This window comes from Anser anser, assembly GCF_964211835.1.
Source record: "Anser anser genome assembly, chromosome: 1".
Taxonomy (NCBI): Eukaryota; Metazoa; Chordata; class Aves; order Anseriformes; family Anatidae; genus Anser; species Anser anser.
Genome location: NC_139720.1, coordinates 70151421 through 70171993, shown reverse-complemented (window position 1 = coordinate 70171993; position 20573 = coordinate 70151421). Strand labels below are relative to the sequence as shown.

The following is a 20573-nucleotide window of genomic DNA, read 5'->3' as shown; positions in this document are numbered from 1 at the left end:
GAAATCTATGGTTAGATCCTGCTTAGCTACAAAGAATACTGACATGACAAAGTGACTGAGTCTTAAGAGGGCCGTCATTATCAAGCTGACATTTCACTCTACCTGTCCCATTGCCAATCATATTGGAACAGAGAAGTTGATGGAGTAGGTGATTCAGAGAGTGTCCAATGCCATGTAAAAGTTTTTCTCTCCACCCTAGAAGTGATGGATATGGAAGGTTGCAAGAGGTTTTCTTGCATCACGTGTCTCAGCTGTCAGTGAGACATATCCTATCTTGTTTTCCCAGTCTCTTTCAGCTCTACATCAACAGAAAGTGCAATTTCTCTATCACACTTCAGGTTCTTTTGTATCAATTTGGACATTTTACTGTCATTTGCCAGCATAGAAGGACATACAGTGCCAAGATTTCCCCTCACAGCTCTTGCCTGGCCAAAGGCATGCAACATGACAAGCATATTTCTGGAGCTGATCCTACTGAAATGAACTGGGCCTCTGTTGCACTTTGGAAACATTGGCTCCCAGTCGTAAAGTACATCCTGACAATCCTGACCGCCTCCAGAACATCTGTGATCACCACCGGTCATCTGCTAAGCAGTGGTGGTGATACATGGGCAAGAAAGAGGTATCTCTCAGGTGCCAAGCTCACTGCCACACCATTCACCTCCTGCACATTCACTACAGCAGGAGGGTAGAAAGCCTGGGGGCCAAGCAGAAATGGATCCACAGCCACAACTAGTGCCTGTGGCTCAACACCTCAATTCTGAAAGAAGCAAGGCCAAATCTAAGGCAGATTATTTCTTTGAGACAACTTTCTGCATTATATTATTCATTTGCTGCATTAGAAAATGAGGAAATGTTTTATAGATCATTTCTTGGTCTCAATTTCAGCTCTCTGCACTTCGCCTGCTGTGCAAAAGCAACTCTCCTCTCCCAGCCTCAGCATCATATTCCCACCAACCCACAAACCTGCCATAAGGCCTCTTTCTCATAATATCCCAACTCCACAAATCTCTGCTTTGCCATAAAAAAGCTATGAAATGTGCTTAATGAAAAGATAACTTAAGGTTTTATTAACAACAAATAAATGGGAAACTGCAAAAATATACTTAATAGGAAACAAATCTTTGAACCGTTTTCAGGTGGGGTTAGATACAAGGATCACTGTTGTCATGTATCCCACGGAAACTTGGCTTCAGGCATGTACTCTCCCTGGGCCTTTCTGATGTGGAGGTGAGGGAGGGATGAGCTATGAATGAAAAAGCTATAAAATCTGGATGCATGGATGGCATAAGCTGAAGATAGAAGGGTATTTTGGGGTTTCTGCTGAGTTCCTTGGTCACTTTCATTGCTGCTCCTGCAGCCCCTCAGGCTGCATGCACTCTTTCTAAGTAGATACAATGACTACAACTACAATTTGGATTTCTCCTCCTCAGTTGTGCATGTTTATTCTTCTTCTTCTGCCACTGAAACTTCCCAAAGGGACCATGTGCTGTTGTGGTGGTGATCCCATGGTGAGTGTGGCTTCAAGGACTTGGTGTAGTCTTCCTGGGAGAGGTTTTGTGGAAAAGGAATAACCAGGCACAAGCTGCCAGTAATGGGCACTTGAAAGGATGGCTCTGTTGTTTATGTTTTCTCAATCCTTAGGCAATCTGTCAGCCAAGGAGACCTAGACAGGCCCACATCAACTACTCCATGGCCTCCTTGCCCATACCAATTGCTTAACCCCTTGTCTATAAAGAGCTTAATGATTTCTGCACAGAAAGGATGCAAGTACCAAGAATCCCCATTGCACTGAAGATTTCCAGCGTGGTCCCAAAAGATGACAGAGTGGTGTCCCTTTCATCAAGGGAATGGAAGGTGATTGCCCTGTCATCTGGTACTGTCCTGTGCCTGCTTGTAAATCTCAGCCATGGCTGTCCCCTGTGCAATCATCCATGCTGATGCATCCCTTAATGCTGCCAAGAGGCAAGAACTGCTGCCTCGCAGGGACACACGCTTCCTCAGCATGAACTTCCCAGTGAAATTGGCTCTGGACAAAGACAATAGGCAGTGCCACATTGCTGTCAACCTTCTGTATGCAGCTGGACAGCAGGCAAAAAAGAGTCCAAATCTAATGGACATAGAGAAAAATAAAACACAGGAGCTCTGATCTCACAAAGATATCAGATATGATGTATACATCCTCAGGGATGCATAAAGTTTATAAGTGAGGATCGTTCAGGGCAGAAAGGCAAGGTACAACTAGCAAAAATGTCTATGTCTAAGTGAGCAATAAATCCTGGAAAAAATAGAAACATAGTTCCAAATGGTGACAAGGCAAAATCCTTCAATTTCTTCAAACAGCTTTAATCCAACAGAATGACTTCATACAGAACAGAATGAAAGTCTGGGGGCAGCATGATGTAACGTTATATCAGACTCTCTCAAAAAATTCCTGAATTTATAATTTCACAAAGTTATGACTTAAGTCATACTGGGATCAATTTTTCTTTGCAGTTTAACACCCTGCATGGGTTACAGGCTATGGAAGTTTTTCCTATCTAATGGAACAGCAGTAAAGATCAGGATTTTGACCTTACAAACTGTACTAGGCATAGCTGTGTAGTAAACCAGTGGCAGGTGAGAGAGGCAACACTTCCCGGGTTTTACACAAATATGTCAAAATATAATCTGGTAATTTAACAGTACAGAAAGCATTACCATTGCTTGTACTCTTACAAGCATGCATTTCTAGCTAAAGAAATATTAACTATGTCTTTGTTTAGCTGCACTGTACATCCCTTTGAACTCTTTATAGCTATATAAATCTGCATATCAATTACTGGGCTTCTATATTGTTGTATAAATCCAGTTCTTGTTTTTAAACTCAAAAGTAATCAATGACAGACAATGTTGTTAAAATTTTATGCCATAGACAAATGTGTGAAGACTTTTCTTCTCTTAGGATAGGTATCAAATCCAATTTATACTCGAAGACTATAGCTCATGTAATCTACAGCGAATTTTCAGCAGGAGGAAATACTCAACAACCTTACAGCAAATATTTAACACTTCATCACTTTTGGCTCATTTGGTTACCACAGCATTTAAATGTGTATCTGTTCAGTGAAATCATTCTCGGTTGTATTTATCAGGGATAAAAAATTATCATCAGTCCAAAAAACAAGATCCACAGGCACACACATCAAATAAAAACAACAGTTGGAGAATTTCCCCCAAAACCGTACTGAAACTTCAAACTTAGCAGCTTTAAAAATATTTTCCAATGCAGATTATGTTCAGATAGTTCTAACTGATGGATGGGCAAGAAAGAAAAACATTCCTACAGTCTTTCCTCAGATCTATAAAGGTAGTTCCTTCTGAAATTATTGAGAGCTACACAGCATTCAAGATCAAGCACTATGAGATACTACAGTTTCTTGAAGATGCTAATATATTATTTATCATCATGCTGCTTACACTTATCCATGCAAAACGCCCACAGGATCAGGCTCTCCCACACATAAAAATGTTTAACTAGGTAAGACTTTTCTCACCAACTGAAACCATAAAGCTCTAACTCAAGGTTCAAAACCAAACCCACTTTCCTCACTGTTTCATACATGCACACACCAAAACAACAACAAAAAGGCTTGGTGTACTAGACACTAGAAGCCATAGGCTTCTCTAGTGTGGTCTCTGTGAGCTTACATGATGATCCTCGGATCAAAAATAAAATTATATAACACCCCCTGACCTCATACAGTATTGTCTATATTCATCATAATTACTCATGGGTTTTCTCTCCCCTTATTTGGAGCCTGCTCACCCATGCCTTTACTAAATGGTTCTGGGTTAATTTTATTTGATGGAAAGCATATAAGATGAGGAATAAAAAGCAGTGGATAACTTTTAAAAGATAAGAAGTATGTTCAAATACAGTACCTGGCTTCACTGTGAAGTTATGGCTTTCATGTCCTTAAAAGTCAGATCTGCCTTATTATTTTGAACTAGAAACAATCTCAAGTCAAAAATCCCACATTACAAATTAGATTTTATTGCTTTCCTTTTTGTTGTTGTTTGTTTTTTAATGCCAAGAAAAGCTCTGATAATAGCAGTAAACCAACTTGGAGGTTTTTTTTAACATTTATTAACATAAATGTTTCATCTTCTCTGAATAGAGAAATAACCTACACTGTTAGTAGCTGCTTACTTACAAAAATGTAACAATTTGCTCACAGTTAGCCTGGAACATAATAAGCTAGTGTATCCCTTTAAGTGCTGAATAATGAATTGGCACCAGAAGGCAGTGCTCTTATTTTTGTATGATAACTATTTGAGCAGGATCAGCCTAAAATGCTGAAGAAGTTGCCTCTTCCTTTGTGGCTGTGATCTTGCACAGTAACTGCTTCTCGTGTGAGGCATGACTGAGCAAGGGGAAGGCTCCTGCTTGCTGCACAGAACAAGCACAAGCAGCCCCACTGCACCTGTGCTGCCCAGCATAACTACAGCACAGGAGACACAAATCTCCTTGGGACTGAAATCGAACACTGTCTTCCTCCCCTAATTTACCTTCAAAAAATTCCTACAGATTCACACTCCTCTCAAGTCGACTCCTTCTCCATGCATCACTTACTGAGTCTCGCTTCTCCCCAAGTGGTAGATGGGTCGGGGAAATTTCATTTTCTCTTTTTAAAAACTTTCAGAGGCTGATGATGGAAAGGATACACAGCTCAGGGAGGTCAAGCACACCTCACAACTAGGTAAGGAGTATCTATTTTTTCTAGATATATCATACTGTAATAGTATGATGCAATGCAACATTAGGGTTCGAGTGAAAAAGGAAACCAGAAAAACGAAATTGTTAACAATCAACATGCAAAAACAGGCATCCCTCGCTAGTCAAGTATTTGTTCATAATAAGCGAAAGATCTGCATTTATGTCAGAGAAAGAATGAATCCAAGAGGCTAAAATATAGCTTTCTTTAGAAGGAGCACTAATCTCCCTACGTCTTCCTTAATAGAAACAGCATGACAAATGACACATCATAACACGGCATTTATTTACTTCTATTTTACCAGGACATTTATGAATGCCTGATTGAGCTGGATCAATTTGTGCTTACCAACGATGCCTTTTTTTTTTTTTTTTTCTTTTTTCAGTTACCAGAACATCCCTTGAAATTTAATGTTTTAGATAGTTTTAATGATAGCTGTGAAGTAGAAAAATAACCTAGGTAGCTGTTTGGGAAAAAAAAAAAAATCTGAAAAAGGGCTTTTTACATTTGACATTCAAAGGTGTAGCAAATTGATATGGTTGCAGATTTAAATTAGACAAAGTCATATGAAAAGGCTTTATTTAAAGGAAAAAAAATAAACAAACCAAAACCAGGCAACATTAAACAAATGGAAAAATTTTATCAGAGAATATGATGAATTATTATTCACCTGAAGACTTTAAATTAAGCCTGGATATATTTCTAAAAGCTATATTCTTATTTACACAGTAAACATAGGCCTGAGATGACAGCATGTGACAGCATGATATTATTTGACTATTACTAAGTCTGAGATCTCTAGATGTTCACAGAAGTCCAATTTGGCTTTAAAACCTACAGCTCTACAAAATAAGGCATGTAACACTCCCTTTCCTCCCCTCTCTCAACAAAAAAGGTACAGGATGATGTTTCTGAAAATAATAATAATAATAACAATATTTCTTCCTTCCATCTTTCTTTCTGTTGAAGAAATTTCTTCCAGATTGTTACTTTCCTATTGGTAAAGGCATCCCAAGATGCATGGCATAGTCAACCGCTCTATAAACAGAAAAATTGAGTTGGATCATGTAACAAGCTACTTCCTCCACTTTCCTTTCAGTATTACTTCTAGAATTATTTCTTTTAGTATCTTTACATCCCAAGTAAGATGTAAAAATGATTTCACATAACCCTACAGTGCCTGGCACAAGAGTAGGAAATGTACTAATTGTACTCCCATTTACGACATTTTAGTCCTACCTATGATGATGATGCTTGTTCCAAAGAGAATCCCACAATTTTTATATTACATCTGGTCCATATCATTTACATCTGCTGTAAACAAGTCCTTTTTAACATACTCAAAATGACGCATCAACCAAGATGATGCTGGAAAAGCTGAGGTTCTGCCAGTGCATTACAACTATTTCTAACCAGTGATTTCATACATACACAGATACATGTATGTGAGATACGACATGCAACAAAGACATGCACCAAGGAACTACCAGCAGTAACTACACATTTCCTTAGCTGATCTTTTTAAAATACTTGCAACATCCATCTTCCTTTTAATTTAACCTTTAACAAACATCTTATCTGGGCAAGAAGAAAATCCTATTGGTTACTTAAGTCTGCATTAGTGGGCTGCAATGGCACCTCCACATTCACAAGTACATGCTCTTGCAAAGTTGGCTTTGCCTACACTTTTGTACTATTCATCATGGAAACAAAAAGCAAAGATCAGATGGATCTCACTGTATTTGGAGAACCCCAACCATCACTGCTAAATCACTGCAGGTCTGTTTGCAGTGGTATTGCAAGGGAACACAGTGACACAACAGATTCACCAGAACACAGTACCTGGTCAGTAGCGGGAATCGACTCCCATCTACGCTTCAGCAAGTACAGAGATTTCCGGCTCATGATTCTGAATCTGCTCTAGAGGTTTTTCACACTCAAGAAAAAGGCTTCTCCCAAACGAGTGTCGAGAACCTTATTTCTGATTCCTCTCCTTCATGGCTATAGACGGCAGAGCTCCCCGACGTATGGAAGTTTTGCAAGCTGCAAGGTTCAGACCAGTTTCGCCAAAGCTTCCTCTGTTTCTTTAAAGCATCTGTCTCCTTTTAGTACCATGACAAAGAGAATCAGGCGAGATAGTGAAAAGCCTAGCTTTCACTGACGAATTACCTCGCAGAAGCATGAAGTAGGTAGACAACACCAGACGCACTCAATCTGAAAATAGCTGTTGCTTAGGAACTGGAGGGGTAAAATGCAGCACCTCAGATATATAATTGAGAGCTTTTATATTTAAAGAGAGTTAAAAACACTGGACCTCTCTGTTTCTCTCCCGATCATCATCCTTTTATAATGCTGGAAGAATGATCACTCAATTCCACTGAATCCTGGGGCTACGCCTACATCTTCAGCAAGCCAAACAAGGCTTGATGACAGAGCAACAAACAACTCCCATGCATTCAAGGTCCCTTGTAAAAACGTCTGCACAAACTGTATTGTGGATCCCACCTGAAATGTCTTAGAAGTATCGAGTATTATGTTTTAGTAGAATAATTAAAATACAGTTTACCTATTTTGTCTGCAGAGGGATAATGTGCCAAGAATTAATTCTAGTACTCATATTTTCTTGTAACACATACTAATATTAGAAATAAGTATGGTATTTTCCCCCATACATGTTAGATGATACAGTTTTACAGACTGCATGTGTGTGTTTGAGAGAGCTTTCTTTAGATGGGTTAAACATTCCTGAACATTTAGAAATTTCTTTAATTTGGAATGCTAATTTTGAAGTTTCTTTCCGAGATCTTAATCTGTATTGATTTTAAAAATTAAGCTTGGAACATAATAAAATTCACTTTGCACTTCCTCCATGGTACCAAATCCAGAGAATAAGTTCTGTGCATGAAGCATTTACAGCAGGAATTCTTATCTTCAGAGATCAAAAAATGAAGGCAAAAATGAAGAGGTAGGTACTCAGGAACTCATCTACTTTTTATAAGTCAATATAGAATTGACTCTAGTTACAACAACTTTAAGAGCAAAAATTATTCTAACAGAAAAGGAAACCTACAATGTACATAGATACATACACATATGTGTATAATCTACAATGGACTGAGTGAGGTTCTGGTGTGGAAGTTAGGAGCAAGTTAAACACTGTTAAGACAGCTTTTTACTTGTCCTATTTACATCCTATTGAATTGCAGATACTTCACATTAGACAAACTCCTGTAAACAGAAATTCCCATAAGCCTAAGTGTATTTCATGTGACATCCAGTGCTACCTATAACTACTTCCCTTTGCTTTTAACTCCCACAAGCAGAAAAGCAACATATTTTCTAAGTGGTTCATTAAGAAATATGACGTGCACTGTAGTAGTTTCCTTTTATGTTTCAAACACAACGAATAGAAAAACTACTAGTTCTAAAAAAAAAAAAAAAATTAAAAAAAATCTTGATGGAATTTAGTTTTATTTTATGGTAAACCAGTGGTTCCACTTCCTTTTCTTTCAAGTGACATTGCTTACACACACACACAGAGGTGGCTTCATAAGATCGATCTTCCCACATTCTTCACTTCATAAGATTTAAGAAATCATGGAAGACTAATAAACTGGCTTACAATAACACAAGCCAAAAACCCTTTCCTTCCCTCTCGCTACTTGCCCAGCCACTGGCCAAGTGAGACCTCTGCTTCCAAGTCCCATTTCCTTGCTGAAGTAAAGCCCCACGGATCTAGGGAAACATCACAAGCAATCATGTGGTGCAGGCAACTGCCAGTCCATCTTTAAAGAACTGATGTCTGAGTGTATCCACCAGATTACTCATCTTAATTTTGAAACAAGACCTTATTTAACAAAGGGTAAATTTATTAAGGATACAATTTGGAAACAATGCAACTGAATCACAGAAGGATTAAAAACAAACAAATTTTATATTGCATGTGAAAATCCAATCTTCCTTATTTTTTTCCTAAATTTTCAAGGAATTCAGTTTAACACTGTCCCTATCAAAGACAGTTTTCAAAGACATGTAAAGAATCTGAGGCTACAGTGCAATAAACTAGGTTTCTTTCTTCTCCCTAATGAAACTTTTCTTCCTTATTTCCTGTGACAGGGCACTAGGATATGACATGATAGAGCGCTTGGGTTATTTTCTTTTCCCACCTTATTCAAGTTACCTTAACATTTCTGTGGTACATATTGTTTGTTAGATTTACAACGTTTCTGCCAAGATTTATGATGTTTAGCTTTCTAGAAGCTTTGCAGAGCACCTATACACAGAAAAACAACAACAAACAACAACAACAACAACAAAGATTGCTTAAAGAAAGAACTTGATGTAAACTTTGTACTTTTTTAAAGATGGATTCTATTCTCTATCAAAGAGACCACATGTATGCAGTTTTTCCCGTTTTGAAGGTACACACTCTGAGGAGTTGAAGTATTTTTTTGTGTATTTTGTTAAAAAAAATAAAAAATAAATCAAAAGACATTCAGCATAAGGAAAAAACAATCAACTGGAAACTTCTACATGAAAATCTGATACAGAGATTTCTAGAAAAACATTTTTAAAACTATGACTGTATTCTCCAGGAAAGTTCAAACTACTGCAGGTTGACCTGCAGGGAATGCCAAAGAACTTTTCTTATCCCGTTATCCCTGAACTTTATTTATTTATTTATTTATTTATTTATTTATTTATTAATACAAAATGGTAGAGGAGTATCTAGAATATCACACAGGGAAGGAACAAAACCATACTCAGTCAGACTGAGCAAATCTTAAAAGTTTGTATAGAGCTATCTTCTAACAAGTATCTCCTCCTCAGTCTCCACTGAAATTCAGAGGATTCCACCTATATTTTTGTAGTAACCAGTTATCTCATTTTGACCAACTACAGCTTTCTCTCACAGTGCCCAACAAATGGCTTCACATGCAGATGGCATTTGTAGCAACTGAGTGAATGTCCATGTGACTATCTCATTTGAAATCAGACCATGGCATGCAACCCTCCTTATTCTTAGAAGGGGGTGAAAGAAAGAGTCCAGGGCAGTAGTTCTCTGGAACCCTTCTTGGAAGAAATCAGCCTCATCAGAACAAATAATCAACAAATTCTTCAGCAACTGTTTCATCCCATGAGCTCAGTTTTTTTGTTTGTTTGTCTGTTTTTTCAGAAAACGCAAAAGGGATCCATTAAACAGCACAACTCCAATTTCCTGCAGAAAGATACCTTTTTGATAGTCAAATTCATCTATTTTTATCTTTTAATTTAAAATCTATTTAAATCAGATTGATACCACTTACCTAAATCACTTTCTCTACTGTTTCTATTGGATAGCTATAAACCTTCAAAAATGTCTACCCAACCAACCAACAAATAAAAACAAAACAAAACACAAAAACAACCAACCAAAAAAGAACAAGAACATCAAAACATTCTTCAATCATGAAGTAGTACTCTACTGATGTAGAGTATACAAAAACATACACATATTTTTATATACATTAAAGAAAAATAAATCAGATGAAGACTTGTAATAATGTTAGAAAAGTTTAAGCCATCATAGGACTCTTTCAAGTGACCACCTCTACTCAACAGTAGGTTAGGAGTCTAATTTACCTTCCACTCTTTAGACCAGAAGGACACAATATAATGAACCTGTACATTAGATGAGGCCAGAGAGATTAAGTATCAAACAGTTCTCACCTGACTGGATAGGATTTCTGAAATTCCTAAGTTTCCATTGAAAACTAGCTTGTTTTCTGGTTTTTTATTTTTGAAATGGCAGATACTGACACCTGGAAAATCAGAACTGCAACCCATCTTAAACTGTTTAATGGAATACTAAACATCCTGCAAATTTCAAGAAGGATTTGAAAAAAGATGCAAGGCAGAAGCTTGGAAAACAGAAAAAATTGTAGAATTCAACAATAATAATGGCTAAAAAAACCAAAAGGACAACTTAGTAAATGAGTTCTGCATTGGAAATAGTAAATCTTGTCTATTAACGAAACAAGCAACAGCTTTGTAATTAACATACAGAATTTTCTCGTTAAAAAAGTGGGTACTCCAGTGATTTTTGCAAGGGGGAGTATGAAGGATACTTCAAGAACTAACCTACTGAAATTAATGTTGCAAATAGCAGGTAGCTTCATAGTAACAGAGCCTGTTTATAAATTACTTAGACTTAGATGTTTACATTTGTATAAAAATTTTTCAACTGAAGGAAAAGAAAATCTGAAATACAGAAAGGCTAATAGTGTATTTATATCATTTCAGCACCAGATGGGAGAGACTGCTTTTTCCAAACAGGAAAATTCCTGAGCATCACATTAGTAGCAATGTCTCCTCTGCAGCAATTCTTATACTACAGAAAATTTAAAAATGTATGATGCCATTAACCCTACTAGCATAACTTCCCTTAAGCGATGAGTCAACAGCAAACCATGAGCTACAGAGTCTTCCCCCACCTGCTTGTACAGTTTTAACACCACTAATCCCTCTATTATTGAACAAGATAGGAGGGCCATCTGAGTTTTACAAGTTTGTTGGGTTAAAAAAAAATAACACACACATGTTATTTGAAATTGCATTCCTTTGATATCCTGGAGATAAATGGAGAAAGCAGAGTAAGAAATGATTTTTCAATACATCTAATCCATCTTTCTGCTACAGAAAGAAACTTCTTTCTGTTGCAATACTCAGCTCTGCTGGGATCACCTGTTTGGATTATAGCTCAAAAAATATAATAATGAAGGCTGTCATGGTTTTATGATTTCTTTTTATGGTTCAGTCCTGCAAATATTAATAAGATGAACAATTTTGCCAATCACAGACAGAAAAACTGCTTAAATACCTCAAACTGTCAAAAAGAAACACAAAATATTGAGCTACTGACCTGTGATCCTCTGGGTCCTCGTTTGTGATCCCATTCAGAATGTCCCATGAGCTTTAAAAAGAAAAAAAAAAAAACACAGGTAAGTGATAAATCGCACTGATTGGCTTTAATTGAAACATTCACACTCTAAATCGATTACAAATTGTCTTTGGAAAAACAAACAAACAGGTTTGCTTTTATGATTTACTTCACACAGCTTTTAGCTTCATAATGAGAGTGTTACTGTAACTTTGTACCTGTGCAGTCAGAGCCAAATCACACCTAGCATCATCTTGAGCACAACACTGCTCATGCCAATAACATTCCCACTATTGAATTCATTAGACAAATGTTTATGATTGAACTGGCAAAAGGAGAGATGACATATCAACAATGAGATCACCAAAACCAGTGGACATTTGATGAAGCAGCAATGCATTTTTTATACCCAGCATGAAAGTCACTGACAGCTTTAATTTTGTCTCATCACTGAATTTTTCTAGAACTTCTCAAGGTAATAAAAGAATAGAGATACATTCCCTAAAGGAAAACATGTCAGGGTTATTGCATAAAAGAGGAAAGCAAAGAGACAGTTTAGAGATGATGGGTTGGTTCTTGTGGAAATTAAGATTTGTGATGGTATGCAGCTCCTCAAATTAAAGAGAGGTATTAATTACATTCAATTTCAGCTCTCATTCTCTGCACAACCCTACAACAGGCTGTGTTGTGAGTTCTCAGGCATTGGATTGCATATTTGGACCAATCTATAGAAAAAAGAATTTGTCTTTCTCCATCTTTTTCTACTGTAATTCATAACTGTATACTAAGACAGGTGCTCACTCTCTTACTCTAAGCAGCATACAATTTGAATACAACAGCTCATTTCATATGTGCCACGGCAGAGCAAAAGAAAAGGAGAGAGAGAATACCCAGTAGGCTTCATGACTGCTTTATGTATCCACAGATTATGTGCAAACGTGAACAGCTGACAATGAAGATAGTCTCAGACCTGCTGAAAAAGTGTGGAAGCACCAGCGAGTGCCCAGGAAGAGCTGCCATGCAGTCTGAGCCGCACAGTGCTCAAGTCCTGCCTCTCAGCGCTCTGTTGACACGCGTGACAGCCTACGAGCTGACTGTTTTAGAGCTACTTGGGGATCTCTTCTTGGTAATGTTTTTCCTTACTCATACAAGTATAGCTTAATGCAAATATAAAAATAGGATGATAAAAACAGGAGGGTTAATGTGACACGCAGTGACTTAGAGTCATAAGCATTTTCTTGTGTGTCCTTCCCCCCAACACACCTTCCTAAAAGAAGCATCTTCTCCCAGATTAGAGGTATGAAAGGAGACTTACAACCTATGCTTATTGTGAAACATCCTTTCAAGACACTCATCCCAGGACTAAAGAGATTAAAACTACTTTGAAAAAAAAAGGGGGGGGGGGGGGGGGGAGGCACGGACATCTCATATGAAATCTGTATTTTCTCCCTACATCAACTGTTCCTACACATCCTTTTCTTCTTTTCTGTAAATTGTTACTTATGATTACCGACCCCCACAACTGGAGACAAACCACACATGCAGATAAGCATCAAAGATCAGAAATGTCACACTTTTTTTTTTTTTTTAAAACTTGGTACAGCCTTATGAGTGACACCCTCATTTTACTGAAATTCCTTTCCCATATCCTGTTGACTGAAATACTGGCTGTGCCAGGTTTCCCTCTTTGTTTCTCCATATTGTTATGTTTGCTCATTACTGCATTAAACACAGCTTTGATGTTTATGAAAGCTGGCCTCTCAGTAAACAACCATTGCGCAAAAGCTACAGAGATGCATCTAGCAAAGGCTGTATGCCTCACAGAACCTTTACTAAAATCCTCGTACTTATTCTTCCTCCCTGTCTCCTGCACCTCTGTAACAAGAAAACCTCTTCTGTGTTAACTACTCAGCCCTACAGGTAGGGCACCTACATGTGCCCTACAGTCCTCTGGCACATACCACACCCTCAAAACTCGATGTAGCATGAGACCCCACTGCAATGGTTTTCATGCTCCCACCTTTGCTGAGTACACAGTCCACTGAAGAGCAAAGAACTGTTTAACTACTGTCAACAAAACGAAGCAATGCAGTTGAGAGTCAAGCTTGGAGTAACCATTCCCATTAGAGGAGGTGGACCAAATGTAAGGCAGCTCCCCATCCAGCCAGTCCCAGGAAACCAGGCTGATGTATCAGGGGATGTTACTTGTAATCACCACCAATTCTGAAGCCCAAAAACAGTCTTCTGAAACACACCATCTTCTCTAGGCATGGTTCACCCACCCTGGTCCTCAGTTACTGCCTGGTGCTTCGCATCGCCCCAGGAGCGCCCTCCCGCATTTCCCTGGCCCCATGGGCAGCCCCTGCTCTGCCCCACTGCTCCTCATCCTATGCGTCTTCCAGGGGCCTTTTGTCACAGGTGGGATATGGCAGCAGCAGCTAATGTTACAGTAAAAAATGAGTCCGAAAGCTATAATAACTAGTCCTTTAGTCCTTTCTCCACCTTTCAGCATTTAACTATCAAAACCAATTACTGAAAAGAGGCCAAAGTCATCAATGAAGCAACCAGTTATAAACTCATCAGGACCAATGGAGTGAGACCTTGCTTATTCTGGCAATGAATCTGGCACCACTTTATTAGCAAACTGCTAATTCTTCATAGCAAATGATACAAGCCACATTTCATTTAATTTCTTTACAAACGTGCCTTTGTGGAATCAGACGTGTTTGTATATTTGCTGATGGATCCATTGCCCCTAGTGTAAAAGAATTTCAACATCATTGTTCTCTCTTTGCATGCCATGTACTATGCCAGTATGCTTTACTGAATTAACCCTGTGGTTGTTACCTGCTAAAGTGGTGAACTAAAGGAAGTAAAAGAGGAGTTATAGGACACTAAGAGTCCTTGTCAATTCTAGGCAGTTTTCAAGCATAGTCATAAAATGCATGACCCTATAAAGCCAACTTTTTCATACCATTTTTTATAATCTACTAAACCTTACTTGGCTTTAAAATATATTTCTTCCTCACAGTCTAGAAAACACTTTTCATCTCATGCTAGAATGTTCTTGGCATTTCTACAATGGTCCATAGTAACCAAGGAGTGAAGGAGGAAAAAAATAAAATAAAGAGTATATCACACTTACAGAAGAGCCTCAAGTTTTAAGACAGAAAATAAACACACAGAGCTGTTGCAACAAAATCTCTGCCAGGCCATCCTACATAGGGACGATTGTGTAGGTATGACACCCTTTACCTCCACAAGCCACACTATCCTAGATTACTTCTGAAAAAAAATTATTTGAATAGAGCACAACATCCAGAAAAGAAGGAAAGCAAGTATATCTGACCTATAAGGCTACTCAGAAATCATGATTTCTACAAGCTTTATAGAAATCAAAAGATGAAAATGGTATTAAAAATAATAACAATAATAGTAAGAATAAGTCAGAATCAGAGAGAATGCACATAATCCACTTGAGTCAGAGTCAACCTTTTGAAACCAGAACAAGAGAAAGAAATATTATTTAATTGGCGTGTGCATGAAAACATGGAGACAGACATAAAATGCATTTGGAAGTAGAAGGATTTATGTTGATCACTAACAGAAGGGTTTGTTCCAGACCCCTCCACTTCCTCCAAAAACTACTAGGAATTGATTTGGTCCAGAGCAATGGTAAATGATCTCATATCACCCAATTACTTTTCTTTATTATTCTTACTGCCAGACCACTGGAGCTAAGCATATCAGTAGCAGAAAAGGAGGGATAAAAACAAAATCAAACTTCCACATGCTTGCATGTGTGCAGTCTGTCTCACTCAGAAGGCAAGCATCTACTTTGAATTTCATCTAAAACAGTCCTGGAAACCGAGCTCTGACAGTTTTAACACCTAAAGAGGAAGGCAGCTCTCAGCAGCAAGAAAAACTCTTGCATGCTTAAGAATGCATAAAAACAGGGGCTCCACGGAAGCCAACTACTTTGCTCTACCCTACAAACTGACTAATGGTTCTCTAGGGAAAACAGCCTCTCTCCCTCCCCAGCTGAGTATGCAGTTTGGGAATGGAAAGAGGGCAGGAACAGGGAAGACCCTAACACCAAAATCATAGTTAGAGAGAGAAAAAGAGAAGTGAAACAGAGCTAGCTCACTCGCAATATGTAGGGTGGTATCCTGTGCACTACAGCACAAGCTTTTTCTATAAACACTATAAAGTCAGCCTCATGGCTGAAAAAAACAAATTTTATATATAAACCATATGTACGCTAATGCAATGGTACCTGCAAAGGAATATGGAACAGTAAGAGAATCTGTCTGAAATACCCATGCTAAAGCAAAACAAAGACATTTAAAAATTAGCATCTTCAGCTCAGCTCCCACTCTAAGTGCACTTCGTCTATTTGGTGATTTAGTGAAAGCCCCAGCATATGATTAAATAAAATTCTCAACTTTCATTAAAATTCATAAGCCATATTTCTAACCCTCCTCAGTATTAGAGAACTGCAGGGAAATGTGAGCCACACATACTGCAGAAGATCTAAATACATAAAAAGACAGAAAGTAAAGAATGACAAATCAAATCTTTATAAACTGGGGTTTTCTAGGTCTTGTTTTTCTCTGAAATCATCTTTTCTGGCCTAGGTTTTGATTTTGGCACTCTCGAACTGACAATACTGCTAACTATGCCATGGCTAGAAAAAAAAAAAAAAAGAAAAAAAAAGAGAGAGAAAAAGAAAGAAAGAAAGAAAGAAAGAAAGAAAGAAAGAAAGAAAGAAAGAAAGAAAGAAAGAAAGAAAGAAAGAAAGAAAGAAAGAAAAAGAAAGAAAGAAAGAAAGAAAGGAAGGAAGGAAGGAAGGAAGGAAGGAAGGAAGGAAGGAAGGAAGGAAGGAAGGAAGGAAGGAAGGAAGGAAGGAAGAGAAAGAAAGAAAGAGAAAAGGCATATTATTATACATACCTTCACAACCAGGCACAAATAGGAAGAAAATAATAATACTAATGGCATTTAAAATAGGAACACATATATTCTTTCTTTGGAAGGGGAAGGAGACCTCAGTAACAGAATGCCTTTGGAAAACCACAGGGTTTCTGTATTTGAGCAAATACAATACTGAACAGAGTTTTATTAGAGAGAATGGGCAGATCTTTTCATGTTAAGTACTTCTCAGAACCAATAAAGCAGTAATACTTAATGTTTAATAGAAAACTTTAAACCAATTCAGACTGTACTTTAATTCTAAACGGACTACAGAGTCTAGTGCTCTGGAATTTTATTTAGATATACATTTACAAATATACAAACTTTTTATCACTATAAAAATAATTAGATAGTGGTGACTATGAAAGGTGAGTACAAAGCAAAGTACAGGAATGACAGAGAAACAGGTCCTTTGTCCCATCTGTGACTGCGAGCCAAACACTTAGCATCCAATATTCTCTGTTGAACTGGCTGCAATAGGATAACATGAGCTCCCCCCCAAAAAATGAGAACCAGGAAAAAAAAATAATAAAATAAAAAAGTTTTTTTTTACCACTTCTGAAAGGATTTAGAGCATTTAATAACAGCAAAATTAATCACCAATGATCTTCTCAGAAGTTTTGGCTTAGTGACAGCCAGCAGTTTTAAGAGTTGCTTATAATTCGGAAACCAGTGTCCAGAAGAGCTAGATAGGAGCATCCAATCATTTCACAGGCTGGCACCTGGCTTCAACCTTTGCCAAAGAGCAGATCCTGAATTTAAACACAAGCATAACATCTTCCCTCTTTGGAAGAGATTTTGTTGAATGAGCATGTTGAAGATGTGAAACAGTGTCTCACTGTTGAGTTCTTTGACACTGCCTCCTTACAGCTTGCACTGAATGGTGCACAGTATGATACATATTCTCTGACTGAATGAGTATTAGCTATGCCTCAGGCCGGATCCCATTTCCACTGGTAAAAAGAAACTGTTTGTTATCAGCATGTAGGCACAAAATGTTCCAGATACATTTCTTTTTCAGTAACAAAAAAGCACAAATTATTTCCTTGATCGTATATTAGAAGAAATATTTATTTTTACAAATATGGAGGAGTCAGGTCATACAGAAACTAACAGTATTTTTTGTACATGCTGTTTTGACTGGGACTCCTGACATTTCATAGGCTGATCCCTGCACTCTCCTGATAATAAATGAAGTGATTTACTGACTTGCCTATCTTAGGAAGCATCGCTTTGATGTGGACACCATCAGCAGGAGAAGTTAAGCAGGCAATAGCTGCTGAGATCCAGCACTGGTAGGTCCCTATAATGTAATAGGGGAGCAGCCCTGTGGCTGCACCCACCTCCTCCTCCATCAAATGGCACAGCTGCAGTTTGCCCTGCAGCATCCACAGCATCAGAGACGTCTTCCTTGCTGTGTGGTGAGCATGAGCATACACAGGCACATGTAGGCTAGGACATACTGATAGCCAAATGCTCCAATATTTGGAAAAACAATCCTTTTCCACCACTGCTTGCCAACTCCCAAGGTCAGCTTCAGCACGAGACGTCAGAGTTACACTGCTCAGCCAGATATGTGAGCTGCGCACTCACCCAATCGCATCCTCTGGCTATGCCATTAGTGGGAAGGAAACTCTCCACCCAAATGCTCCCAACGCTTCTCAGTCCTGCAGATCATCAAGGTCAGCCCTGTTTTTGAGGATGGTTAAAAAAACAACCAAACAAAAAAGCCCCAAACAACACAACAAACTAACTGACTAAAGCAATGAAGGAAAAACAGCCTTTCAGCTGCTTCCTAATCAAATAAGTTGTTTCAAAAGTTTGTGGGCTGCTGGACAACAGCTGTAAGCAGAGACATGACTTTTAAAGTGAGGCACAGCCAGAGAAACATTTTGGTTTGAATCTTGGCACTGCTGTGAAACAGAGGCAGGGGCAGTGAGGTGGAAGGATGGGTCTGGAGCATCACTGCAGTGAGCAGCTTCCCCACAGGAGCAGCCCTGTGTGGGCATGGGGTGAAACCTCCGAAGCTGGGGTCCTGGTGAAGCTGGCAGCTGTGGAGGCAGCCACCTCCTTGACTCCTGCAGCCCCAGGAAAGCCTGACTGGCAGGCCAGAGACTGGCATCTAACTTCAGCATCACCAGCATCAGGAAAAATACAGGCATCAGGCAGAGACTGTCGGGGCAGAGCATGTGATGCAGAGCCATGAGCGGAAGGGAAGAGAGGAAATATGGCACTGTGCAAGCTACGGCTAAGGGGAGGTGGATGGGTGCTGTGGCAGAGGAGAACAACCCCAAAGGCAAGAGCTTGGTGAAGAAACCATCCCAAGCACTTACCCAGGGACTCTGTTCCTAAGGAATAAAAGGCATGAGATCATATCTGGCACTGGGCGAGACAGCAAGAGAGACTACATTTTTGAGGACTTTTCTCATGGCAGCATATGACCTTTTAAAATATTTCCAGACAATAAACTGCATCTGACTTCTTCAGGGATGATGGCCTCCCTGCATGGGGGCAGGAGGTAAGGAGATGCATGGCACAGCAAACTGGAACAGGCAGTGGTGGCTCGGCGGGCAGTTGCTGTGCCTGTTGCTTTATGCCATAGCCTGAAATGAGCAGGTTTAACTTTCGAGAGTGTGAAGTGAAATAAAAATTGTAGGTGGGAAAAAGAAAAGGCTGGGGAATATCCACCTCCACACCCTGTCTCTGGATTTATATAAATTTTTGTCACAAGTACTTAAACAGATGACAGTAGTAAAACAAATCCCCACAGATTTCTGTTATTTTCAGTCCTACCATTGAATTTATCAGTTCCCTATTAATCTTTCATACATCAAATAGGATTTTAAACAGTGGGTTTTGGAGGCAGAGCTGTAATACACTGCAGAAAAGAACTGGATATTTTTCTGTTATTATTTTTAAAGAAAAGCAACCATTTTCATTTAACCTTTCCCGGACTCCTCCCTCCCCCCTCCTCCCTCCCCCCAAGGATGGATGCCATACAAAGAACTTGCAGATGTGGAACAGATTTCTTCTAGCAAAGGCTTCCTAAGTCAATAGGTTTATCTGGATATTTAAACGATTTTCATAATGAACAAATAAAACAATTTAAATGATCATAAGTAGATTTCTTATCCACTTAAACTGATCTGGTGGATGAATAATCGGCATGTTGATCTGGTGGACACGTATTCAACAAGCCAAAGCAATCACCAAATTTTCCATTTACTCACTTTCCCATTCTGGGCACTGTGATGAAATCTAAAACCCTAGAAAAAAAATAGCTGTTCTGGTGAGATAAAAATGATTATCTGATATCCTCCTGCCCTAGCCATGGCCATCATTCACTGACAGTAACACACAGAGGATTCCTTGGTATGGGGATGTCAGGACAACACAGCAATATCAAGTCTCCTAAGTGTAGCAGCAAGCTGGCAAAAGAGCAAGAATAGAACGTTAAAAAGATGAAAATCACTATTTAAACCTTGCTTACTATTCAAAGTAGACACATTAAGTCCCTGGATTTCAAAGCTACACAGTCAAGTCCATTCTGGTGTAATTAAGTTCCTCAAAAAAGTCAGGAAGCTTATTTACTTTTTTTTCCACTGGGAATCATTAACTACGCATTAAGAACCCCAGTCACAATACCAAACCTGGCACAGGCTTGATAAAGCTAGCTAGCTATCTGCTGTAGAAATGTCAACATACATTCTGAAATATTTTTTTTGGTATCTAATGTCTATTTCTTTTTTTTTAAGGAGTCAAAATACTTCTATCAGAAATCCACTGTATAATGTATGTTACAAATACCACTTTCTCTTTAGTGCACAGTTTTTCCCCCCTCATTTGCCATCTTTTCTGAGATTCCAGTTTAGTATTTGCACTTTCTGTTGTTACTCAACACAAGCTGACTTGCTATTCTTTGTTGT

At 38.6% G+C, this 20573-nt stretch overlaps 1 protein-coding gene across 3 annotated transcripts in view; it reads right to left on the bottom strand.

Annotated features, from left to right (window-relative positions):
• The window catches only part of PDE3A (phosphodiesterase 3A), a 266283-nt gene that overhangs the window by 90995 nt on the left and 154715 nt on the right, over nucleotides 1-20573 (bottom strand). For 2 of the 3 annotated variants that reach the window (XM_083821772.1, XM_083821773.1), the window contains exon 2: nucleotides 11659-11709. In XM_083821772.1, coding sequence (XP_083677898.1) covers nucleotides 11659-11709 — 51 coding nt within the window. Of the gene's footprint in view, nucleotides 1-6599; nucleotides 11636-11658; nucleotides 11710-20573 lie in introns of those variants that run through there. The other variant, XM_083821774.1, reaches the window with a different exon arrangement.